At 44.7% G+C, this 27,297-nt stretch overlaps 1 protein-coding gene across 4 annotated transcripts in view; it reads right to left on the reverse strand.

Moving 5' to 3' along the window:
- Window positions 1–26,858, reverse strand: part of arhgap46a (Rho GTPase activating protein 46a) — a 30,044-nt gene extending 3,186 nt beyond the window's left edge. Inside the window, exons 1-7 of one of the 4 annotated variants that reach the window (XM_031733051.2) lie at window positions 26,683–26,858; window positions 15,804–16,310; window positions 6,162–7,593; window positions 3,373–4,015; window positions 3,023–3,115; window positions 926–999; window positions 455–654 (exon numbers count right to left, since the gene is read on the reverse strand). In XM_031733051.2, the coding sequence (XP_031588911.1) occupies window positions 455–654; window positions 926–999; window positions 3,023–3,115; window positions 3,373–4,015; window positions 6,162–7,593; window positions 15,804–16,310; window positions 26,683–26,696 (2,963 nt within the window). In that variant the 5' untranslated portion in view covers window positions 26,697–26,858. Of the gene's footprint in view, window positions 1–454; window positions 655–925; window positions 1,000–3,022; window positions 3,116–3,348; window positions 4,016–6,161; window positions 7,594–8,520; window positions 8,707–12,432; window positions 12,560–15,803; window positions 16,311–26,682 lie in introns of those variants that run through there. The other 3 variants (XM_031733050.2, XM_031733052.2, XM_031733053.2) reach the window with 3 other exon arrangements.
- Window positions 26,859–27,297: the final 439 nt, after the last annotated feature.

The raw sequence follows: 27,297 nt of genomic DNA on the forward strand, positions 1-27,297 counted from the left end.
CTCCTCAGGAATTTTCCTATGTAGATGTTTCACAGAGAGAGATCTGCATAAAGTATGTTTAGTGAAAAGCAAACGTTTTCTAAACAAGTCAAGATGCTACAGGATTGCATTTTGCTGGAGAAAACCCTACACAAACACTTGGCTGTGAAGCTCCCACGTGCTTGTAGGCTTAAGCTGTAATGTAAACACATATCATGAAGTATCAAATCAAAACAGTGCTTGTCCTGGGAGCAAAGCAGAGCTGTGTTTTTTCTGCTGTCTGTTCTGTGTACTGTGCTCAAGGAGAGAGTGCTGAGAAATACGTGGCTAAAGGAGACCACACACATATGTTTAGATGCACTATACATACAACACAGTGTGCACATTGGTACATAAGATCCCCTTCTAATTTTCGACACTGCACAGTTGCTGCTCGAGTTGAGGCATGTCATTGACTGAGTTGGGTCTGTCTTACCTGAAGATGCCCTCTGTCTGAGCTCCGCCCAGAGCGAGAACATACTGGGAAAGCTGAACCTGCACCCAGGGCAGTTTCCTGTCTGGGAAGAGTTCACTCTGCCGCTCCATCACCTCCTCCAGAGAACTGCCAAAAAGGGAGGGAGTGACAATAGCCCGTCTGCTGTGGTCGATCTCCTCCAAAGTGGGCTTACGTAGACCCTGGAGGGTGACAAGGAAGCACAGGGGGAGGATTTACAACCTGGGTATATCAGGGACCGTGATACTAATGATGGTTGTGTCTGCAGCTGTGCTACAATGACTGGGTCTGTGTTTATGTCTATACCTGTGACTGTAGGCATACCTGTAATTATGTTTCTCTCTGTGACGCTATCTAAGATGATTCACATCAGACCTTTAAAACTGATATGCCTGAACTTTTATCATTTGGAACTGAAACACCTTGATAGCTCTTTTTATTCTTCTAGCGTACCTTTTTGCCACCGGTGATTGCAACCTTCTGGAGCTTCCGATGGCAGAACTTGGCATAGGTGCTGATAGGGAGGCCTGTGGGAGAAGGAACAATATGTAAACCCCTTAAGCGTCAGGCATTACCGAACACACAAAATAATAAATGATTGAAATTCTTTCCCAAGCTGTTTTTCCCCACTGATGTCACAGAGTATCAAAGCAGGCACTGGTAATTGGAGAGACTTGTTGACAGTGTGATTCTGGCATATGGGGATTAAAGCAGGCCGGGCTAAACTGTCAGGCTGAGGGAAGATTTACTGCTGCTGAACAAAAGCTCAGAGTCAAGATCCAGCCCACACATCCAACGTTCAGGTGATTCATCAGCACACACAGACAGAGTGAATAAGAAATACAGAGGCTTCCCGTATGCTACCTGCCCTAAAGCAGGGTCCAGATCTATTCTGGATGGGAAATGCCTAAAAGAAAAAGCTGATTCAAAAAGCACCTGATCTTCCTAGAAGTTTTCTACACCTAGAGTTCACGAAAGAATAGAGCACTGATTGTTCAGTCATCTTTTCAGCTCATAAAAACAAATATCTACATATTTCTGTAGTGTGATAAATACTTAAACTCTGAAGCTCTAGTGCTGTATTCACACTTCACTCTATCAAGAACCTTAATCAGGCCCAGACTGGACAAATTTACTGACAATAATTTAAAAAGTAACACTTTCCAGCGCGTTCCCAACAATCCCAAGAGTCTACAGATTTATAGCAAACAGGTGACTCCTATGCAAGTTTGCAACTTCTGCTAATCTGACCACGTCTGACTATAATTATGTCTAATTAGAGAGATCATACCAATAATTTGCCCTTGATCTTGGCAAAGATTGGCTTTCCCCCCCCACCCCAAACAGTTCCCAACATCAGGGTTCTCAACATTTACAGGAAGAAAAGCAAGAGTGTGGAGCCCCTGCACTGCAGTGAGAAGAAGGGGTTTAAACACTAGCGGTGGTCTATATTTACATCAGACTTGCTGGCATGAAAAACACAACACCCAGGCAACCAAAGCCCGGGAGAAATATGAGCTCATTAAGAGCTTGAGTGTACCGTACCAGGCTGAGAACGGCATGACACCTGTCTACCCATAGACTGAAGGGAAACTTAACAACAACAAAAACAGAGTCATTAAAATAAAGAGAAGGCTTATGTCTCGGCTTGGTCATTATTTGCAAAATGCTCCTCCAAGTGCTGGCTGAAAGCAGCCCTACTTCTGATCCCAAATGTATAGATGTTTCCAAGACCACACTAGGCCAGTTCCCATGTTGGACTCCCACACCTGCTGCTCACAGCTGCTTGTTGATCTGGTCAAAACACAAAGTGCGTGTTCCAGCTCCATAATCCGCCACACAAACAGCAGCTTTCTTCATACTGTTTTTCTGCTTGTTGGCGGTCATTGGGATTCTTTTTGGCCATTAGAGTTACTCAGCGAGGTTCAGTGGGCTTTCTCTTTGACCCATTAGTCAGCTGGAGGTTTTCCAGCATAAAGCCCTGAGTCATTGAAGTACAAAGCGTGTAGCCGCTGTTGTTGAGAAGATTGGGTTCCTCTCTGGTGACATCATCACCAGGGCTGGCAGTGTGGGTTGGTCTAATGAGGGCACATGCTGATGAGTAGCTATCCACTTAAAAGGCCATCTGACAAACAAGCGGCAGAGAGAGAGAGAGAGAGAGAGAGAGGCTGCTGATACGAATCACAGTGTAGCCAATTGTGTCCAGGGCCCCATAAAATTCTCATCCTACTGTTTTTCAGCTCAACTCTCTAAGAAACCATTCATGGTGCCGGCAAGTACATCAGCATGTACTCGACCGACAAAGTGCACAGTGCTGCATTTTCCATCCCACTCAGAGTGGTCGCTCTGCAGGGAGTGATATATTTGATTTGTAATGGTTTGCTCTGCTTAGACTCCAGACATGTTTTAAAGAGAGTAGAAAAACATATTTAAGACTCCTTCCCAAACTTATTCCCCCGCCCTGTCCAAGAGATAACCATGACCAAGTGGGAAATACTGTTCCAAAAGTAATATGTTGGACTGAAAGAGACATAAACAAAAAAAATGTACCTTCTTCCTCCTCTGTATTCTGTTTTCGCTTCTTTCTGGACTTTGAATTCTTCTTAAGCTTTAGTTCCTGTTGTTCCAGTATGAATTGGGTCACTACGAAACACACACAATAGCAAAGGTCAAATAAATTTCAGCTAGATAAAAACAGGGCCAATAGTAAGACCACACCTCATCATACTACACTTGATCATTTGGACAAAACAGAAATATAATCCAAAGAGGAAATAGAAGGGGAAGGAGGAACACATGAGAACTATTAAAAAAAAAACAGGAACTACTTTAATCAGACAACACAGGGAGGTACAGAAGAAAGAAAGGTGACCCACCCTGCTGCTCAGTCTGAGACTCACATTTCTTGTCGCTGGTTGGCTCCGTGTGTCTCTGTATGTAGCCTTCCAGGTAGCAGCGGAACTTTGGGGAGGGGGCAAAGAAGGCCAAGCTAACGGCCATCAGCTCCCAGCCTGCTGCCAAACTCCTGGGGCTGGCGTTGCCTGTGGTTTGCCTCACCAACTGCACGTACAGTTCGTCCCGCAGCCCCGGCATGTCCCAGCACTTGGTAATGATAAGCAGGGCGCAGTGACGGCGGTCGAGACGTGAGGGCCTGTCTCCCATGTAAGCTTGCACCAGCTTGAACATCTCGCAGGCCTCCTTCCTGACAGCGCGATTGCTGGTGATGAGCATGGGCTTTTTGATGGACCCGCGGTTCCAAGACAGCATGTTGGCGATGGAGACCCGGCGCCGGAAGAGTCCTTGTGTGTGCATGTTGAGATGCTTGCTGGCCCAGTCCTCCATGCCAATGTCAGGAGGTGGGGGCTGCCGCAGGGTGGCGTAGGAGAGTTGGTAGGCAGACCCTCCTACTCTTCCACCCGCACCATCACCTCCTTCTGCGTTGTCGTGGTTGGTGGGGCGGTGGGGGCCCAGGGAAGCAGTCCGTCCATCCACCATCCCTTTCTTTCTGCTCTCCAGCTGAGCCTGCAGCTCTAGGGTGCTGGCCTGCAGGGAGGACACAAGGTGAACATGGGACAGAGGAAGTAAAGGAGAGAGAATGTGAGGCAAGAGTGCAGCAAATATGCAAACTGTGTGCATGCAGCTGCAGCCTTTGAGAGGCAGGCTGCTTTCTGCCTACTATGCTCGGCTCTGCAGTGCTGGGACTCGAGGGGGGACTGTTGCAGGACTGGCACATTTATTCCCTAATGCCAGCAAAGAACTGAAACAGGAAGAAATCTCCACAAATCCTTATGAACCCTGTCCTGAACAGTAGGTGAGCACATAGTGGCACCAAAAAACAAACAAAAAAATAATCCTTTTTTAACACTGTCTGAGTTACATCTATGCTCTGCACAAGACTTCCCTGTGATCCCTGAGGTTGAGTTCGTGGCCATGTAAATGTGAAAGGAGCACCTTGGCTCTCTTAATACAGGAATCCAGTAACCGACCTATATCCCCCAAACAGCCAAGAACAACACAAACCCTGAGCCAAAATCAAAGCTCAGATTTACTAATGGGACCCAAAAAGCATTGACATGTCTTTAACGAGACCCTGCGGTACTATGGGAGTGATGAGTGCCAGACAAGCTGGGTTTCAGATTTTTGTTTCTCAGTCAAATGAAGCAGTTCTGTGATTTGGCTTTAAAAGGAATCCACTACAGCTTTAAAATAGTACTAGATGAAATGCAACAAACTGAATGCTTGATGAAGTAGAGAATAAAATTTACTATGTAAAAGACTACTTTTAGTAAATTAAACTATTTAGTTAACAGATGGATCAGTACAAGGTACAGTGGGAACAGTAAAGGATTTGTTTCTGTAAAAATTGTTCCAGTGCATTCTTTGAAAAGGCTGAGTCGCAGACCTTTTTCAGTAAGAAAAGAACTCTAGCACTACATTTTCTAGAGTAGAGTTTTTATAATCACACATAGCCAGTTATAATCTATGAGTGACATAACAGCAGGTCTGAAGAACATTCCAGGGCAGACTTAGGGGGCCTGCTCAGTGCTCCTTGGCTGTTGTCAAGCAGGCTATAGCTACAGTGGTACCAATAAGAAATGGGACCAGTCCGCCTCTTAACTCCTTGCCAAACATAGGCCATATGGGCCACAGTGGCTCTCCTTCCTGACCAAGGGAAGCCATGTCCTGAATCTTTCTGGCCTGGCATGGGCCCCAGATGCCCAAGCACAGAGCTGGCATGTGAGTATACAGTACCTGGAGCGCAGGGCAGATGGACGGTGGTAAGAGGATGACAGCTATTGCTGGGATTGTGGCCATTATTGTCAGTGGTGCTCAGCCTGCTCACTGTCAAATGTCCTGGGGACATTTAGGCACTCAGGACTGGAATGTAAGAGGCATTACTCACAAAATCCTCTAATTTCTTCTCAAAGAAACGGATTAGGCCTATTGTTTTCATCCCAGAGGCAACCGCTGCATCAAACATTAATCACTGTGGTTTGCAGAGGCGGACTTAAACAGCTTTATAAAGAGATTTTAACATTTACGGATGCATGAGGTGTGTGTCTGTTGTAAAATATGAAGATTAGAAGAAGCAGACCTTGGAACTGGCTCCAAATGCTGCTACTTACATTAGTGCAAATAGAGGTCAGAAATTTGTTTTTGTTTTTTTTCACAGCAATTTTTATGGATACTTTTTAAAAAGTCATAAGACCTCCTCATAAAAATACCAAATTATGTTTAAAAAAAAATTATAATTGGACCTAATAGTAAAGAAGAATATTACTGCAAAAAAATGTCTGTCACTCACAGCTTTCACAGAACATACAAACTTGATGATATAAAAGCAGCAGCTAAATATTCCCATATACCTTATTCTGACATGTCTTAGGCTCATTTGACAGTGAAACTGATTTATTTTTCCTCCTAAGATAATTCTGGAGAAATATCAGTAACCAGAGCTCAAACAGAACAAACAAAGCTGAATCCAACCGCACCTGCTTAGGAAAACAGACCACACAAAAACAGTTGATCTCTTAATCAAACAGGAAAGTATCAAAACACTGGATAAGAGCCCTTATCTTACAATCTTAAGTAGTTGTTTGTAACAAAATAAACTTTTTGCTGTTTGCCTCACTCATTCACCAACCCACCCACAGACCTACAAATACACACAGAAACATAAGGGGGTTACCTGGGAGGGTGGTCCTGGGGTCTCTGGTGACGACAGGCTGGCCTGGCTATTGACACTCATCTCCAAGGTATCCACCTTTTCATAAGTTCTTTTCTGCCTCCCTGGCATTTCCAGAGGAGTCAGGGCTGGGTTGCCACAGGTACTTGCCCCTTTCATTGTACGGGGCGCCCCACTGAGGTCCTCTCGAGATGCGCACCTTCCCGCCGACCCACGTCCCCCTCCTCCTCCGTACCACCTAAGTGAGTCTGCAGGGGAGCGTGTCCGAGGTACAACAACCCTCTCCCCCATCTCTGGATCCAGCCCTGCTCTCACCTCTCTCATTGTGTTGGAGCGACTTACCACTTCCCTCATCTCGGCCATCAACCTCTCATTGAGGGCGCACAGCTCCCCACTGCTACCTACTGACCCTGGCCTACCTCCTGCACCACCACCGGCTCCCACCCTCCTCCTGCTCTTTCGCCTGAGACTTGGGGAGGGGCCAGTGGAGTAACCAGAGTCTTGATAGTTTGCTGTGGCCTGCGGGGTCGAGGAGGGGAAGTCCTGAGAGGCCTGGCTGCTCTGCCTGCTGTGCCGAGCCTCCATGGCGCGCTGCACAGTGGCCTCCAGGACCCGCCAGTTTTGTTTCTTGTCCAGTGAACTTGGGCCTGGCGTTCCTGGTTCCCTGTCCCTTAACTGACCTCGACCCTGCTGTAAAGAGTGAGTGTGGGGATGTGGATGCGGTTGAGGCTGCGTCAATACAGGGTCTTGCCTGGAGGTAGGTGAAGGGGAACGCGTGGGCACAGGAGAGCTGGACAGAAGCCCCTGTTTGGGGTCCACGTTGACCATGTGCTTGATACACTCCAGGCCAGCTGGGCTGTAGTCAGAAGCAGAAGGATTTCTCCTGTGTCTGGACCCTGGATGAGATGAAGGAGGTTGCTGGAGGAGTCTGGGTTTCTGGAGACTATGGGTAGGTGTCAAACGAGACAGAAGTTGTCCATTGTACAAGTGTGCCCCCTCTACCTCCATGTCTGTGGGGGGTTCATCATATATAGGGCAGTCTGAAACTGGCTCATCATAGATTGGAGCAGTGCAGCCGTAATGGGGAGAGACGGGGCATGGTGTGCTCGTCTGTGACCTGTGAAGGAGTGGACTGGGATGGCTACTGTCTGACGTCACCAAACAAAAGCTGCCGTTGCTGGCTTTTCTCAGGTGATGGGCCTGACGTGCGTCACCTGTCATTTTGCCAGAAGGGGCCGTTTTATATCCCTGTGCAGAGCTGAACTGTCCCCCTTGGGCCTTGTTGCAGGAGGTGTGGAGGGTGAAGGTATTGGCTTTATTTTGCTGGAGGTTTTGCTGGATTGCTGGGTTGGGCTGGGTGCGGCTCATGCTGTTCACCTTCACCAACATGGCTGCCTTAGAACCAGGTGCTGGCTGCCATCTTTGAGAAGTATCCCTGAAAGAGGGAAAACATGCACACAATGACATCAGTCAAATAATCAAGTCTAAATAAAAACCCAAACATCAAGACGCAGTAACATAAAAAAAAATAAAAAAAAAATGTAATCATATGTATGCAGTCATACACAGGCATACAACCACTGGCTAGGTTTCCTCTACTCTGAAATATTCACTGCTGACAGGGCTGGGAAAAAAATCTGCAGCAATCCACACATTCTTCTCCAAACATTTCACTGACCTCCAAATACTTAACTCCATTTTTAGTCTGGCAGTCATAATAGCCATGCCAAAGCATGGGACAATAACGTTAGTGTGTGTTGTAGCAAAAGAGGCTAAAAATAATGACTCTGAACATATTTCACTGAAACCCATCCATGTCTGGAGAACATAGTAAGTTCAGTTATGTGTAATATTTGATATTTTTAAGTCTTGAAACACATTTGAAACACTAGAAAAGCAACTGTGACCATGGGAAAAGAGGTTGATCTGAGAAAAGTCAGGATTGCAGCAGCGGGCAGATGATATCTTGACTTGGGTTCAAAGTTCAACTTCCTTGCTTTTGGCTGAGAGGCCAGGCTAACTTATAAACCAATGACCCACTGCTAATCCCAGCAATGTAAAACAATCTGCCATCAATCTGGTCACACTGTTCTGGTCTGCTGCCCTCCACTCTGCTGTTGCCTCATAATCTTCCACAGTAATCAGGACTTTTCATTCCACAGTTGATCAAAAAGTTGCCCTCTTGAACCAGTGAGCGTCTAAAGCCGGCACTGTTGCACATACATGCATGCTTGGACACAGACGGTGCCTGGTCCGAGGAAGTCTTGTGTAGCAACAATAAACAAACGAGCTCAGAGTATCTCCTTGCTTAATCAATGTTCAAAGAGGTAAATAAGTTTAAAGGTAGGCAAAGAACACTTACCCTCCTTTCCTTTAACCACTACTTAAGATTCAGCGGGGTAATTGATTACATCAAAGCTAATCGCCTTATGTCCCGGTAAATCCAACACAAACGCAGATCAGTGGAGAGACAAAACCAATGTTCAATGGCTTCCCTTTTCCAAGTGTACTGGGACTCAGAAGAAAGTCTGGCTGTAACGGCAGGAAGAGGACGCAGAGGGAGGAGAGAAAGAGGCGGAGGGACCCCCCCTCTCCACCCCACAACTGTGGAACAATACTTAAACGATTCCCCTGAGGTCCTCCAGCCAACGGCAAACTTCCTTTAGTTCTCCTAGCTACAGCTCAGTCCTCTCTCTCTTTAGACCCTGTGCCACCCTCCTCTATAGTGTGAGTCACACCACCTCAGCCTTTTGAATATAAACTTGTTTTCATCTTTGACCAGTCCCACAGACTCACCGTGCGTGCAGAGCCTGTAAACAGCTGGGACTCAGCCACCTGGCCCCAGCACCAGACCAGTGTCTGCCCCCCACGACCCAAGCACTGACGGTGGGAACACTACAAGACCCCTGCCTTCCCAAAAACAATCGAGACCCTTTACTGCCTAAATAAAAGACTCACAGACAGACACGTGTGAAGACGAGCTCTGATGGATGAGAATCACCCCACACCACCCAGTGGTGACTAGGTGACAGCTGTAAACATGTGAAACCCCTGTGTGTGCTCTTTGAAACGGTGCGTGTTTTCTCACTCTGGGGGAGGTGACACAAAAATGATCGCCACCTCAGTACATGACACACAGGTGACTGTTTAGCACTGGTATGCTGTAGCAACACCTCTCACACATGAAACAGAGCTTTTATCATAACTGGTCTTCATATATACACCAGTCTTAAACATTAATCTGTCTTCTGTATTCCTTCTGGGAGCGTCACAAACTTAATGAGGATTGACTCTGACATAGTAGTGACCACTACTTCCTGCCTGGGGAGGCTTGAAGAAAGGGTTTCTCCATATACAATACAAACAGGAAATGCCTAATGCAATGTTCACATGCTGTGCCAAGGCCGGAAGAGGGCTTATAAAGACTTTCATAATATGTCTGACTTTATAGATGGGAAACCAAGTAATCTTTAGACCTAAGCAGCCCTATACACTTTTCTTCATGGTCAAAAGCCAACTTTATGCCAAATAAAATATTACCCTTCTCTACTCTTGTGTCCACACATTCAATAAATCACACCAGGCTCTGATTAATTCAGCAGCATCCTTTCCCTTGTGGATTAAAACAACTACAAAACCTGTTAGGAAAATCTTGCTAAGTCACAAATTTGGCAGTTTGTAGAAGTGAACAACTGTCAAGATAAAAATAATAACAACAAAAATAAAAGCGAAACCTATCAGTTCTCTTGGCTAATCTCTTCTTTCTTTCTTTTTTATTTGCCTGCTATTGTTACACCCAGGCTCAGAAAAGGTGTAGTACATTCAACTCGTGCTGCCCTGGCGCATTATGTTAGATGCCAACAGGGTTTGGTGTGACAACCATCGAGTTCGTGCGGAGGCTGAAACTCCAATAGAACAGCTGTACAGTGCTTTCCATCTCTGTTTAAAACCCCTAATCTCATTACACAACTCCAGCATTTGCATATCAAAATAGCTCTAGTGAGCTAAAGTATGAATATGACGTCTGAACCAAATGAAAGACAAAGACAGTAAAATTGTGAGAAACTACAACAGCAACAACTGGCTTAAGTAGGAAGAAATTTGCTGGTGACGGCTGAGGGTTGAACAGACCTACAGGGACAAGAGAGAATAGTGTGAGCATGTGTAAATGAGAAGGGGTGGGGATTAGTCGTGGGAGAGTGCAGCAAGGGAATGAGCGGGAAGGCTAGAATTCCTCAGGGCTCATTTAGGGGCCTTTGTGGCATTGTGGGGGAGCCTCACACAATGCATGGCTGTGCCATCGTCAGGGAAACGCCTCTGTCAACGACAGCCATCGAGATCAAGAAAGGGGAAGACAACGACCCATCTTCCACCTCTAGAGTCAGTTGGGCTCTTACGTAACACTAAACAGGCCTGGACCTCATTTGAACAACAATCAGAGTTGTTTAGAAAGGGTGTGTTGCCTGCTGGTAGCCTGCTGGTCAGGTGTTTACTGAACATTAGCTGCAGGAGGGGATTATGCACAGCAATTTATCACAATTGTTAGAAAGACATTATAATCATCATTGGGAGTGTAAGAGCTCTCCAGATTTATCAGAATCTGCCAGTGTTTGCAAACAGGGAATTTCCATTTCAGCTACGACTTGGGCACAAAAGATTAGCTGCATGCAACACATGTTAACACATGAATAGCATACTGAATGCATTTAAAAAGCCTTTCCATCAGTTAGCATGTGAGACTTACAAGAAGACAGAGATATGTAAAATAACACAAAGGCCTTCCGCCTTTGTGTTATTTTATTCTGCCTTTGTGAAAACAACTGCATAATCTGACTGGATTCCTGGGAAACAAATCAGCAAATTTGAATTGTGTAAGCAGCTCTGGTGCCTCCCCCATATACACAGTCCAAGACACCCCTGTCACGTTTCTGAATACTAACATTTGTCCCTGTGATCTTCTGTGCTGCTACGGGAACACGGCTGTCAGGAGATCCATTTCTCTTTTCTTTTAAACATAGAATAACAGTTGTTGGAAAAGCCATCAGCTGAGTCATTTTGCCGGATATGGATTTGGAAGTTCTTATATATTCCTCCTGAGAATAATGGGGGTCTGAAAAACACGGGTTATTATTAACATTGGCTGGACAGGAAGAGGAAATGAGGTCGCACAGGCCAAGCTTCTGCTACACAAACACCTCGGAGCACAGACCAATGGGATCACTGCGATCTGCGTGGAGGAAGGAAACTAAAAAGACAAAGATTCGCAGAGGACAATGCTGTATCCACTACGTCAGGGTTCAAAGCTCATTCTACGTCCCGCTTCTGAATAACCCGTCATATAAAAAAATAAAATTAACACACACGAAGAGCAAAGCTTTTAGGATTTCACTTCTTACAAGATACCTTGAGAGAGCCCAGTTGTCCTGAAACAGCTGAAGTGACGCACGTCCCTACTATGAACCAAGACGCCTACCAGCTGTGTCTGTCTGTGGCTCTCGAAGCCTGAACTAATGGGGAGTGCCGGGATAGGTCAAAGGACAGCCACTAGATTCGTTCTGAGGGGAAAGTGTAAGGCCAAACCCAAGTAAATTCCAGAGAGACTCGCCCCAGGAATTTGAAAGTATATCTGCGACTCTTTTTCTGAGGAGGAGTCAAATTATAGCACAGTGTGTATGACATTATTAAACCAGCTGCCTGTTCACACATCTAAACACACACACAGACCCTTTCATAGTCAGTCTCTAACAGTAAAAGATCAAAGTGATAAAATAAAGTACTATAGTGGAAACTCTTTAAGCAAAAAAAAACTAACAACCCATCTTTGATATTTCAAGTCATCTGAGAATCTGAGATAGTCAGAATTATGCCTGAAGCAGCTCACATGTGCTGCCTTGAGTTCTTTATGAAAACAGTCAAAATATACACATCACAGAACCCGAGAGGAAAGTTATCATTAAAAGGAAGGCTTCAATGATATCTCAAACAGAGCAAGACTCTTTGGGTAAACTGCATCAGTGAGACACACAAGACTAGCTCTGTGATTTAGTTCAAGAAAGCCATAAACGTATGGAAAACACAGAGAACGAGCGTAGAATAAAACTAAACAAGCACACCGTCAATGCTAACCAGACCAAAGTACAGGATTACAAGTTCAACCTTTTTTCCCCCCAATGTTACTTTCATGTAGATGTGGAAAAAAAAGAGAGAAAACCTTTATTATTACAGGCAGACTTACAACACCATCTGTAAAAACCTTTAAAAAAAAAGAGCTTACCACACCACGAGTGTAGAGATGAAACAAGTCCAGCATGTATGTTGTGGCTACATCCTCACAGTGGCAGGAGATGAAAAGCATAAGGAGCTTCTGCTCTGGCAGTCAACAGGCACACAATGTGTGACTCATTAAAAAACTTAAAAACGTTATCGACCCTATAAGACGTCTCCTCATTTCCTAAATAAACCCACTGGTGATTTCTCCCACATGATTCACTGCCAATGAGTCACAACTATATGAGGGGAAGCCGGTTGTGCTTTTAGCCTTTATATACTTTTGCTTTTGAGTGCGTGGTTAATTTTGAAAAATTCCCTTTCAACAAATTCCCAACACAAAGCGAAAGAGAAATCTAAAGAAAACGTTTCCAGTTCTGTTTTTCACTTCTCTTGTCAGTTCAGGGGGAATATTTTTAAAAGTTCGTCCCCTGGCTTCCTGAAAATAAATCAGGCTACAAGAAACCCAACATCCCTTTAAGTAAAGTCAGTGCACACTCGTAAAAGCAGCTGTGCCGACTCCTCTTTGATGTGTGGAAGCTTTGGTATAAGCTTGAACATAACTGCGTACACTCTGGTACTCAGATAGAAAATGCCGTTTTTCTGCATCTTCACAAATCCAAAGCAAGGAAAGGCAACTTGTAAGTGTCTAATGTCAACGTTACATGCTTTGACTGAATTGCTGGTGCACCGCTATATCATTACAGGGCTAAATGAGAGGGCACATTCAAGTTATTGGGCGTTCTTCTCTAGTCAGCATACCTACACTTCCAACTCAGAGAAAGCGTTCAGTTGACTCTGAGGGGATAGCGGGGTTTTAAGTGAAACCCTTTGTTCCTATTAGTGCTCTATTATACACCCCAGGGTGGCACTGAGAGGCAAAAGAGTGCTGCAACCCTGATGCGAACCACCTCAGTTCATTTCTGGGTTGTCTGGCTGTCACGTGTCCTCGGCAGACTTCATCTTCTCAGCCTCAGCAGGTCTTCTCCATGGAGGGAGCCCACACACATACACTCAGGTCACACACACACTTTCTAGAGTCAAATCTCCCACACATGTTACCTGGTTAATGACAGCACAGAACTGCACATGCATTAAACAGCTAAGTGAAATTCAAGACAGATGTTTTAAGCCATCTGGTATATGACACCTTTCTCTGCTACATCATGAAAAGAGATCAGTTAGTCACGCCTTCCTGGCCATAACTGAAAGTAGTTGGCATGTTTATCTCTGAAGAGCTCGGTACTTCCCCGATGAGCTCTAGACTAAAACACTTTTTAAAAAAAATCCCATGACATGTGATAAGACTCGGCCAATGAGTAACAAATTGGGCACGCAGGTAGTTAGTTCATGTGCTCTCACTTCCTATAATCACAAACTAAGACAAATACAGATATGAGCTACACAGTCAGAGGAAACTGCATCTATCAGGCTGGAATAATATTATAGTACAGGGTGTGTTGTTTGAAAACTTTGGAAACTATTTTGAACAGATTTATTAATAGCTTAAAATAAAAGCCCACCAGCAGTGGAAAAACTGGAACTGACCCATCTATACAATGTATAGCATTGTTTTCAAAGGTCAGAAGTCAATAAAAACCCTCTGAAAAAGAAGAAAACTGTGATGCAAAAACAGACCTAACACATGAATGCACCGTCTAGGAAAGTGACAAGTTATGACAGGAAGGAGAATGGCAAGAAAGGGAGAAAAAAAGATGGGTGTTAGATAAACTAGCTAAGCTCAAACTTTGGGTTGCTCATTTATGGTGAAAAACAATATTCAATATTTGCTCAATACGTGCACCAACATTTAAAACAATTACCAATCCCTTTCAGAGGTTCATACATTTAACGAGCTTAAAACATTACTTTTAAGAGCTTATTTCCATAAACTTGAAAGAAAATTCATATGAAACTAAATGGAAAATAGTTAAGAGACCAGCAGAGGAGATCTGTGATTGTGGACAGAAGCCACATCGTGAAAATAAATGTGGTACAATAATCACTTTATCTCAATTATCTTGTTTTCAAAATACTTGAAATCCAGTATAAAATTTCATGACATGACTCCAACCCAACTCAAACCACTGTGACTCCTCCAACTCTTCTTCTCACACATTTTTTCCTGTCATTATTAATAAAGTGCACCGCTAATTGAAGACAAGCGTCTCTCCGAGTTTGTTTTTATCCATTTTGAGTTGTCACATTCTGCCCTCTTTGTGTCGTTTGTCGTGGTTTCTCATTACCTGCTAAGAGACAGAGGCTGGTGAGCATGTGACGGGCCATATGGCTAAGTAGGGTATCAATCCCCAGTGAGCTAAAGACTCCTGATCCTAACTCTGCTGAACACAGCTGGCCAGTGTTTTAAGAAAGACAGAAAAGGTTCTGGGAAAGGTTGAGTCACTGGGGCAAAGCGGGACCCTGTGGGGAGTTTTAACACTGCCCACACACAAAAAAACAACGGGGCCGCCAGCACTGCCATTCAGCAGCAACGCTTAACTAATTAGTTTCCCCACCAGCTTTAATTACTCTTAAAGGGTCAAAGGAGCAAACTCCTGAAAGCAAAAGTGTGGCAGAAGCAGAGCCTAGAGCCACAGCTGCGACGGCACAGCCTCAGAAACCCGGCAGGGTCAACCTTGTGTACACGCAGTTCGAATATAGTGGCTTTGCTTGTTATTAACCACAGACAACACTCTCTCACATGCCTCTCATGCATGCACGTAAGAGGCGTTACAGTCTATGATAACCAGGGGCTGAAATTTGTTTTAGGAAAATGAAATGAGGGCTGGGGCAGAGAGGAGCAGAGCGCAGTGGAGCAGGGTGGCGGTGAGCGCACAGAAGGACACTAAGATGGCCTCAGTGGCCATGTGCCAGGGGAAACAGAAGTGGCATGTGTGGAATCCAGCTTGGAGGGAAGAGACGGTGGTTTGGATGAGGCCACAAAGCGAAGCACATGACGGGGTCTCTGAATGACTTACTGTTAGGGCCCGTTCTGCACCAGTAACCCTAGCGTGAGGGGAAATGTCACGCTCTGTAATATAACTGACCGTTTTCCCCATTTGGTAGCGATTTGCTGAAATGGCTGAGCATGGTTCACAGGCAATACTATGGAAACATGGGACATATGGAATGTTCAGATAAGTAAGAATGAAAACAAGAAAGCAGTTTGAGTCCAGCCCAAGTGGTCAACAGTCAAAATAATCCTGCAAGTTCTCATAGCATAACCATTTGAAAGCCTTTACAATTCGGTATGGCACATGCACTGATGGCTATCACATTGCACCACTTTTCTCTAGGTAATATGAGCCGCTAATGATTAAGCACAATTCTCTTTCCAGACATGCTGTAGAAGGCTACTTAAGGTTTAGTCAGGCTTACCTCTGTGGGTCTTTGCCACCATCTGTGCTGTGTTCGGTGCTGCTACCATCTCCCTGAGATCTGCTGTCTGCTGCCAGGTCCAGCTCGGGGTTGGCAGTTTCCTCGTTGGACTCCAAGGCTCGAGGAAGAGGGCTGTCCCTGTCCCGCTCAGGTAGAGGGGTGCAGCGCCCCTGGCTCCCTACGCTGCTGACACTCCCTGAGGTCCCATGGTGGTGCCTATCCACACCCCCTCCAGCCTGCCTGGCCTCGCTGCATCGTTTCATGGCCTGCAGCTGGGAGAGGGGCACTATATCGGCTCCCTGGGGTCGATGCCAGACTGTGCGGCGTCCTGCGGAGTTGTAGTAGTAGAAGCGGCCACTGTGGGGGTCAAACAATTCCCACCACTGGTTGCCGTCTGCCTGACGGACAGAAACACCCGGTGGAGGATCCCAGCCGCATTCGCCAGTGGTTAAATTCACATACATGCGCTCACCGGAGCGTGGCTCCAAGATCTCCACCCAATCACAGCTGAAAGGAAAAGAAACAAAAGCACAGGGAGAAAAAGTCTTATTAGATGCTTAAAATGGCAACAGATCACCTACAGGATATGAGGACATATTAGAGGCCACATGCCTGAGTACTAATCAACTGGACAAGCAGTAAACAACTCACACTGTTTGACAGACGAGAGGCTCGAACCTGCCCACTTGTCCATATGGAGACTGTGTTAACGTCCCTGTTCCCTACATGCATCCATCTGTATGTGTGTGTGTTAGCGGTGATGTCATCTCTATGCAGTGGAGCGGCAAAAGCAATGGCGCAAATATGTATGTCCCGAATAAGGAGACAGGTGGACATACTCAGTGAGGCACCAGGCACGGAGTCAGCAGTGCCCAAAGAGAACCATACGCTTCGAGTGCTACTAACGCAAAAACCACAAAGCTCAACTACAATCACAGACTGACAACAGCCAGCTCAGCACAACACACACAGACAACGAAAACAGAGACAGCGCAGAGAAGAGGGAGGGGGCAGAGGCAGAGAGAGAATCAGAGTAAAAGACAGCCCTGTTTGCATAAAGTTAGGCAAAAGGGCACAGATTAAGAGGAAAACAGATTACATTTGCAGAGACCCTGAACTGAATTTCAGTGAAATGACAGGACACTACGTTAACGAGTGGGACACTGAAATAGTATTAACATGCTATATTAAGGTTATGTGATGTAGCTACCTACATAAAATCAGCATCTATAAATAAATCTGACCTTAGCTTGCTGTTTCTATATATCCAGGTCAGGCAACTCTTTAGTGAGCTAGTTTATGTCTCCTTTGATCTAGTTCCCCAAAGGAGACCTTAACTGTGTCAGCAAATCCATGTGGGAACAGGAACGCTACAAACAGCCACGAGGAGACCGTTACCAAGGTTCAGCATCACAGCAAATGTCTAGATGAGAGCCAAAGGAAGGACTCAAAATAAACTCACAAGGCGCCTTTTTCTTCTTGTAATGAGCACTTGAGGGTCCTGGCAAGGTTAGGTCTTTTCTATTCTTTAGTGTCCCACCTAACACTAGTCTAGTGTCTTTGAGAGCAAAGTATCAGTTGGGGAGGAATTAGTGTCACAACAATCTGGTAGAGGCTTGGATATTTTCCCAGCTTTCTTAGGATAGAAAAGCTTTTCTTCTCCCTGTCACGGTTGTTAGAGGTACGACTCCACCATCCAGGCTACCTGGGATGATCAGAGCAGGCAAGAAGCTTAGCAGGGATAAGACTGCCTACAATGTTCACCAAATATCCACATTTGCTTCAAGTTGCGTGCCAAAACAACCCTGTGTGCAACCCTGTCTCAGAAACAGAGACAGAGGAGCACGGTGCCACGCAGCTCTGCCACATTCACAATGTCACCCAGTTGGCCAAAACTCACTGGGACGAACAGCTGTTCCCTGTTAACACTGATGTACCTGTTCATCAAGCATAACGTATCAATCACTCTCTTATGTGCTGCCAGAAGGAGCCACAGGCTCTTCATATCTTGATTTAACAGCCAGGTAAACATAGAAAGGGCATGGAGAGACTATAGGAGCCTTCCACATACTGTCTTCCCATGTGTCCCAGTGCTTTATGCTGGGAAACCATCTGGTCCAATCCTTCACAGCAGTCAAGCAGCGCTAACCTTAGTCCACTCAACAAGCAGGTTCTATTTATACAGCGTTTTAACTCTACCTGAGATCAGCGCAAGCAGAAACTTGAAAAAAGGGAAATAGATAGGATTGTATAGAGCAGGGAACGGTCTACAGTGTGTCTTCACACAACGAGATGCAAGTATTACAAAATGATTTTCTGAGCGATTAGATCCACAACACTTAATGGGCGGGAAGCCTTGCAAATAATGGGGCATTCAAAGCAGAGGCCAAACAGTCAATACCACCCCACACATACCAGAGCCTTCATCCTTTCACTGCTCCTGCCTGTATTCCAAAAGAGGCGTTCCCAAACCGAGAAATGATCTTCCCATGCCGCATTCCCTGTTATTCAGTCCGGTGTTTGTCATTATTCTCTGTAAATGGAGTGTTTGGATGCAAATCCAAATAAACCTATTTCTTACAAACTGCTGAGTTTCAAGTAACACGTATCAAGTTTCAAGTAAGCCGACACGGCATTTTTTTGGCGGGGGGGTTTATCTCCCAGTGTACCACAGCTGTGATGACGGTGAAGTAACCAGCATGGGATTTTGCATAATGGCCTGCATCCTACACACCCTGACAGGACACGAGGGTTTCATGGTGCACTGTGAACGCCATACATGACAAGTTAAGCAGCACGGGGTGTAGCTGTTTCATAAGGACTGTTCCCTCTGGGTAAATAAACAGCAGTTAGAGCTGAGAGCGAGCCTGCTGTGCTCTGTTGACACGACCTGATAAGTAGGAAGAAGGACTGTGTTCAGGTTTTGAAATCATTTTGGGGAGCACTCAGAAAACAGAGACACAGCCATTACCTAGGTTTGCCTAATACAATGGAACTTTTCTTCAGTGGGACATACCAGGAGTGAGGTCGAAACACTTTGATTTCTCACTAAAATGAATGAAAATGAATATTTATTCACTTGCACAACAGTAAAACTTAACAAAATGAATAAAAGTAGACCAACTAACATTAACAGGATCCTCTTTGATACACATTTCTGGTGAAAAGTTGCTTTATGTGGTGCCATGTAAATCAATCTGAGCCTGCACAGCTTTATGTGGTCTTTCTCCAGAAGAGGCAGACAGAAAAGTATAGAGCATGACTCTCCAAACAACTGAGGCAATCTGCCTCACGCTGTAAATGTTCATAAATGGTTTGGAATGCAGGCTGCACAAGCTCAGTGAAGTTTAACTCCAAGAGGAATGTTTTATATTGATCTAAAATTAACTTGTTACACACATGGACCTATGACTAAAGCATACGGCACCCGATTTACCTCTGGGGAGACTCAATCTAATTGAAGCAGACCTTTATGCCACAGGCCCGTGTTATGAGTTTGCGCACTCTGTAACCAGGAGTTGACTGCATTCAGTAAACACTTTTTGGTGGGGTTAGATTACAGATTGCAACATAAAGAATAGTGTTCATGGACAGTCTAAGGAGCCTGGAAAAAAAGCGACTGGACCTCTTTAAGTTTCTTAAAGACGTTTCAGCCCTCATTCAAGAAGCTTCTATTCCTCATAAATAGACTTTTTAAACCGCATCGGTTTGCCTCTTCACGTGATGCCCATTGGCAGAAAGTTTTGTGAAAATATATGGAAAATCAAGTATGAAATTCCTCATCCTTTATATTCCGATGTGTGATAACACATTACAAGGTCTCTGTCTCCCATGAGGAGTGTAGGAGAACCTTCAGGATCCTATGGTTATCCACAGTAACTAAGAATAAAACTTGTCAAAGTGTGAATAAAGACTATGCAAACATAGCCCACCACAGAGACCAAGAGGTCAAACCCGAAACATGAAAACACCTTCTTGACCATCAAGTCGCTCACATTCACATAGTGCCAGTGGCTTTTTTTTTTGAAGGAGAACTACTACATCTATCGTCCATCATCCACAATTTACAGTCATCTCCCAAAATAACTAGAACTGAGAGCGGTTTCCCAGAGTTAGGGAAACAACAGAATATAGCTCATGGAATCTGCCCCATTGTTCAAAGGCAGCGCCAAAGTGTAAATGGCACTTTTCCCAGCAGCGGTAAACATAGAGGACTGGACAATGCATTCACTGGAAATGGGGCAGCAAGCAAACCTTGTGTCATTGTGCAGCTTTGGGTTTCAAACAAACTCAAATGCTAGTGTGGTTGTTGATTTCATCAGAAAGATAAACCATATAGAAAGGAGAAAAGATTGTTTTCCCTGGGTGGTGGAGAGTTTAGACTAAGCGTTGTGTCATCAGATAATCTCATAACGACTGAAATGCTGTTTTATGCTTCTGTGCTATTGTGGCATTCCTGATGGAGCGATAGCACACCTTCAGAAACACGGTGCTAAGTGAAGGTTTAAGTGAAATCACTGGTCCATAAACTAGACAAAACTAAGATAACAGTTCAACCCAGTGAGACAATTATGTTCCCATCTATCACTCTGTACTCTTGAAAGGTAACCGCCAACCTTTTTCAGCAGCCGACTATTCTGAGCTGCCGCTGCTTGTGACTGTTCCTTGTGGACCGAAGCAGGCGGAGTTCTCGCACAGGGCCTGCCATTCATCTAGGAAACCTTACCACTCCGGTCACAGCAACAAGTGCCAAGGTCCCCCCTTGCTGGTATATTTACAGAGCTGCTCTTTCCTATTTAGAGACATAAAACATCCTTTCTCCTCAGATACTGGCATAAAAATAAGTCCTCACTCTGCAGAAAGGAAGAAATTCAAAATCACTTGGCTGCACACACCCAAAACTATAAACCTAAGTCTGAAAATGTTGTGAGGCTGGATGAAATGTAAATAAAAATACAACGCAATGATTTGTAAATCTCATGGCCCATATTTTATTCACAATAGAGCACAGAAAGCACTAAATATTGAAACTGACAGCTTTTTAAAAAGGATTTGAAAAATGCAACACAACTCATTTCAGGATATCAGGACAAAGCCACGTTTAGCACTGTGTTATATCCCCGTCTTGAGAACTGAGGAGACCAGCAGCTGGACATTTGGGAGAGGAAAGATGTCCCATTATCTGATTGAGGCTTCTAGCTGCTCAATTGTCCTGGGGTCTTCTTTTGTGTTTGACCTGCACAAACTCATATTTTTCATTTCATAATGTGACAAATGTTTTCAAGTGGTGACAGGTCTGGAGTACAGGCAGGCCAGTGCAGCACCCAGACTTTCTTACTATGAAGCAATTGTGTGGGAATAGGTGCAGTGTGCAGTTTAGCATCGCCTTGGTGAAATATGCAGTCTTGCCTGAAAAAGATGTTCATCTAGATGGGATGTTTTTTGCAGATCAGTAAATTGGCCTCAAATATTCTTTACTTCAGAGAAACTCTAAGATGGACTTTTTATACCTAATATTATTACTGATCTGTTGCCAATTAACTGGCAACAGGTTAGTTACAAAATGTTGCTCCAGTTCTTTCCAGTTAAGTATTCAGCTTTTTCCTCCCATCCCAAGTTTTTTGTGACATACCATCCAATTCAGAATGAGCCATTTCTGTTCATTTAATGTTTTTGGTTTATTGTGAATAAATTATGGGTTTATATCATCACATTCTTTTCTTATTCACACTTCACAAACACTCCCCAACTATTTCAGAATTGGGTTAGTATTAAAAATTTTGCAACTGTGAGAAATCTCTGGTGATTTACTGATACAGAGCAAGCAGAGGCCCGTACCTCAATATAATGCATGGAGGGACCTGCCAAAAGCAGACTTTTGTTTGATTATGTATAAACCATGTACAAAGTCTATTCAGCAATGCTGCTAGGCAACCTGCTTATCTAAATATTGTAAAACAACAGCAGCGACACGGACCGACTGCTAAGAGCTTGGCTGGGTTTCCAGTTGCTGTAACTAACAGAGAACGTAACCATAAACCGGGCACGTTGAGTGCTGTACCACTGTCCTGTTTCCTGGTACGAAGCAACTTCATCACGTGCAACTACATCAAAACTCAGATCAAACAAATAACCCAAAAACAAACAAGCAAAAAAACAACATTATTATCATTTAACGCATCTGACTTTAAGCTTTATCACAACTATACTGAGTGTCCATTGTTGAAAACTGAGCTGTGGCAAGGTGTACGTGGCTTGCCATTGTGGAGGATGTGGGAGCAGACTCCACCCTGGTAACCAGAACAATAACAGGGAGAAGGGAGCGTGCACATGTTTCAGATGACAGAAAAAATGTCCTGCACCTGTCACTAACACATTCTTTCAGCCTTTTGTTTAACACCTCCCATTCCTGCCGTGTCACCACAAGTCAGAGGTCAGTAAAACACATGCTCTGTGTGCACTGAATATATATATATATGTATATATATGTAACAACAAGCAAACTGGCAGTTTGTTTTAGAGGAATAGGCTCCTGCAGCCCTCATAAAAGCTAATGCTAAGGTTTAGGATGCTGTTAACTCGTCTTATACTCCGACTTTAACTGTGATGTCTTTTGTACTGGGGACCCACAGTACCCACCCAGTTCTCTCCTGCGTACTGTGTACATTACTACATCACTCTATAAACCCCAGGTTTATACTATGGCTACTCAGATGATCAAAAGGTTGCGACTTTTAAAATCCTGCTTAGGTTCCAGATCTTCTCTCTGCTCCCCTTTTCCTCCTAAACTTGGCAGCAGTTGTCAGTGTCACTTTCTTACTCGCCGTGTGCTGACATGGGGAAACAAGTTTGGAGGGGTATGTGGGAGTCATCTTTCACAGAGGGACACGTGAGACGCACTGGAGCCGACCTTATACGACTTGACCCAGGCACCAAGGCAGGCCGGGTGCCAATGAGGGGAAGAGAGGTAAAGAACTTTAAGACCAAACAGCCGGGCAGCTAAATGCCTGGCAGAGAGAGGAGACGGCTGGTATGGGAAGATGAAGATAAACAGGGGGTTAGACTCCTGAACGCACCATATTACTTGATTCACTTCCAAAAAGTCCTCCAAGGGTCAAACAAGCTGGGGTAGGCAGTTCTGTCATACAGACCCTAGATATGCACCTAGGTAAAAGGAAAGTTGCTGATAGGTCCTGTTGCAAAAGTAAAAGTAAATTAGCAAACTGAACAGCAACAGCTGACACCAACCCTAACTTTGCTTTCTTTCTACATTTCTGTAAACAAAAGCAGCGCCATTCTGCTTAAAGTGACTTCTCAACCACTATATGTCATCATCACTCAGCCCAGGTAAGTAAACCTAATTCCAAGAACCTCATTGTCTACTATCACCTGAGAGCAGACTGCCATTTCTGAGTTACTGCAATGACTCAGGTACAACTGCACAAACCAGACGGTCCAGTTTGGTCTGTGCGCAGCATGATCACCCTGCACGAACATGGGTCTTTTAAAACAGTGGTATTGGGGGGAAAAAAGAGTAAAGCGGACCTTTTTTTTTTTTTACAAAAACAAAGGCTGTTGACTGCTTGTAAAACTGGAGGGCACGAACACACTCATCTGACTTAGGAGTCTGAAAAAAAATGTCTTTTTACCACAGCTGTATACAGCACACAGGCTCTTTGGGAACAGAAAATCAGTAGTACACAGTTGACAAGAAAGTCCCGCAATGACTCAGCTTCATATGCATTACAAAGCCTGTGAAATGCACCCTATTCTGAAGCCTGTAATAGTACAAAACAATGCCGAGTATTGTCGGATCAACAGGCAGACTTCATTCAATTCTTTGTTGCGTCCACACAGGGGATCCCAGCCAACGAGTGCTGCGATGGGGCGGAGCTTGAGACATGTATAGGAGATCTGGGGGTGACCTCCTTCAACAGCTGCCCTAATCCATGACTAGAAACGGCTTCCCCTCTCCACTGGCACTGGATTAGACTGGATCTCACAAGGTCACACAGCCAACCTTCAGCAAGGCCAGTTTTTCCCATGCTGCTTTCCAACTACCAATTTTACATGGCCCCCCAATTCATTCCTTATGGATGCCAAAGCATTCACCCCCCTCCACACTGCAACAAACCGATTCTTCATGAGGAACGAGATAAAAAAAGCCTACCTCACCACCGGCTCCAGGAGAACATTTTTGTGTTAGCTGTTAAATGTTACTTCAGATACCCTTGCTGAAATCCGCCTACGAGCTAAATGCAGAGAAGCGGCACTCTGTGATTTCTCTATGGGTAGTATTGTCTTGTCCCACCATCTTGCCTTCACCCACGAATGCTGCAGCTCAGCAGAAATGCCGGGAACTTCCGGCCCCCTTACTGCTCTGCTGAACACTCACTGTCTGTCTGAGGTGACACTCAGCCAAAGGGTCAATACACTCCCTTTTAGAGAGAGTAAGGCCTGCCCAAACACAAGTCCCTGTCCTTCCTAAAAAACTTCAACCCTTCCCTTAGTTGAAGGATACTTCTGAGGTCACATAAGACTCTGGACGAGAGCGAACATGTGCAACAGAAGCTGCAGCATCAGGGTGTTTACCACATAGAAGATGGCCTTTCTATCAGCACACCAGCTGTCAGAGCGGGAACAATGAGGTTACTTGTCCAAACAAAAAAGAAAGAAAGAAAGAACCTATTACGAGGTAATTGTGCTTAATAAACACAAACATTCATTCTCTAAACATTATCTTGTAAAATCATTCAGGGTTATCGATGAATACATATTGTGCATCACCCCTTTTATATAAAATAAAATAAAGAATTCCACCTGTGCTATCAAAACAGCAGTTTTTATTAGTATCTGACCTGCTTGCCTACAACCACCAGCAGCAGCAGTTTGTAACTTCAATTTGGTCTAGGCCCACACCATCCCCCGCGAATCCTCCCCCTGCTGACATGACAAACGAGGCCAGAGTCTAATCCCAGAGCGCAGCTACAGGGTAAGCAAGGGGGTCAGCGAGGAGCCACGCAGGAAAGGAACGTCCGGATTGTCCTCTAGAGGAAGTGAAGGTGCAGACGGCAGACTCTCTAGGATTAGAAATGCAGAGCAGGCCAGTGAAGATGTTAACGCCAGGCCCGTGCGGGCCTGAGGGGAGGAGTGGATTATGATTTAAGAGGCCATCGCTGGGGCTCAACGTGTAGGGAAGGATTAATATTTCACTAACAACAATAGATCTTCAGGTCGTGGCAGATTCTTTGTGTTCAATGTGTTAATTGCACTTTGTGGGTTTCATTTACACCTTAGCTCACTGACATTACATAAACTTGTTCACCTCTGGTTCAAACCAGTGGGTGCCTGCGATTTAAACCTGTCCGTAATCCCCACAGTTCGCAGTGTCAGTGGTTGCTCAAGTACCGATAAATTTGTTTGGACAAATCACCTTAACCTCATTACAAAGTCACTGTGGCAGGCCACAGAGAATCAAAGTCAGGTGAAAAGTGCGTGCTGAGTGTTAAGAGCACTGATCCTCAAGGGATCAGAGAAAGGAGTGAAAGCTGGAAATCTGTATGTTGAAGCTAATGAAATCACAGCGATTATTAACATACCATGACTCATAACATGCAGCCGTCAGTGCAGGACAGGCTTCACTTCCTGTCAACAGGCAAACAAACTTCCCTATTGTCTGTCTAGGATGGATGTCCGGTCTCTTCTTTGCAGAAAGCACCAGTTTTGAGTCATCTCAAAGGGGATGTGTTGCTTGTTCTATTTTGTCTGCCCACTGTTGTGAGCTTGCAGGGTAAACACCGAGACAACATCCTCATTTTCAAGTGTGGTTCCTACACCTCACAGAAAAAACTCACGAGCTATGGAAACTTTGACCGAACGACATCGCTGTCCTCTGTTATAGTATTTCATCTATCTCTTGCAATTTGCTGAGCAGATAGAGAAATTTACACCAACGCCACGCAAATGCAAACAAAAGTCATCAGATGAGCACCAGCTGGGCAGGGAGATGGTGAAAACTGCTGCGCCCAGGAAGTCAGGTTGGCATGCCCTGCCAAAATAAACAGCTTTAGGCTATATAAATGACAGCTGACTCGAAAACTTGCTCGTCAGCTACTATCTAATGCACTGCACTCAACAGCAGGTACAGGGCGAGGAATTGGACTTTTTACTGCATGTATCACAACACTAAGGAGTTCCCATATGAAAATCTGTAGCCAAAACAGTAAGTGACTTTAAATAGACCGTGGGGACTAAAGCAAGCAACCGATGAAAGCTAAACAAAGTTTTAATGCACATCTGCAGTGAAAACAGATGGCGAAGAAATTAAGACATGTGGAGCTGAATCTGAGAGCCACAGCAGTAGTAGAAACAGGAGCAACAAATGGACTGTGGAGCATTTGCCCTCTTTTTGGGTTACCGGGCTCCTAAAACCACAGCAAAGAGCTAAGCCAGTGAAGCCCATTTGGAGACTAGATAGAATTAAGAAGTAGCCTCCGTCTCCCACCACAGCCCCCACACTGCAGCTTCTCCCTACAATTAAAAACTTTGGGCGGATGTGTCAAACCTTTGCCACCTAGCTTCCCATGATAGGCGTTAGCGAGCTACAGTGTAATGTTTTACTTTTAACTCACCGACGATAGATAATAATTATAATTGAAAATAAAAAAGAACATTTCGAGGTTTAAAGAATCTGTTAAACTTAGAAGTCACCCCTAACAGACTTTGGTAGTGATTAAAAAAAATGTTTATTTTAAAATACCCACAGAGGCTTAAAATAATGTTACTATCCCGCGAGCTGTGGGCTCCGGTTCAGCGTCGGCGGCTTCTAAACTTTCTCCACTTCATTTCGCGCCGCTGTGAAATTAAAGAGTCTGCTTACCTTGTCCCGGCCATGCTCTTCACATTTTAAACGAGGCTCCAGCGAAAGAAACTGTACAGTTTTTATCTCTTCTTGCTTGTAAGGTTAGTTTTGTGAGCGCACTGAACTGTCCGAGCAGTGAGTAGTACGGGACGGCTCTCCGGTGGCAAATCCCGTACGCAGTCTCCGCCTCTGCACGTGAGTCATAGGTTGCGATGGGGGTCACCCAGTCTGCACCCCCACCCAGTCTGCTCCCCTCCCTCTTCCACACCACACCACCCATCCTGAAGCCCTTCGACTGGCTTTCTGGAAAAAGCGGCACTTTTTTTTAAAATAGCCAAAACATTTAAGGGCTCAGCTGGTTCAACAAAGTAAAGTGATAAGATGTTAAAGGTTAGAAGGGGGGGTTGTGTGCCAACTTCCACAGGAACTTCAATTCACTTCATATATGAAGTTAAATAAAACTAAGGCTGCTATTTTTAACAAATGCGGTCTATTTATTAGAAGGTTTATTAAGCAAGCAATCAACAGATTTGCATTGCATTACACAGCTGAAATACATTATTCGATTCATATGTGAAAATTCAAGAGTAGTGGTATCTGACTGGCTCACTCTTTGACCAGTCCCTCCCACTT

This window comes from Oreochromis aureus, linkage group 5, assembly GCF_013358895.1.
Source record: "Oreochromis aureus strain Israel breed Guangdong linkage group 5, ZZ_aureus, whole genome shotgun sequence".
Classification (NCBI taxonomy): Eukaryota; Metazoa; Chordata; class Actinopteri; order Cichliformes; family Cichlidae; genus Oreochromis; species Oreochromis aureus.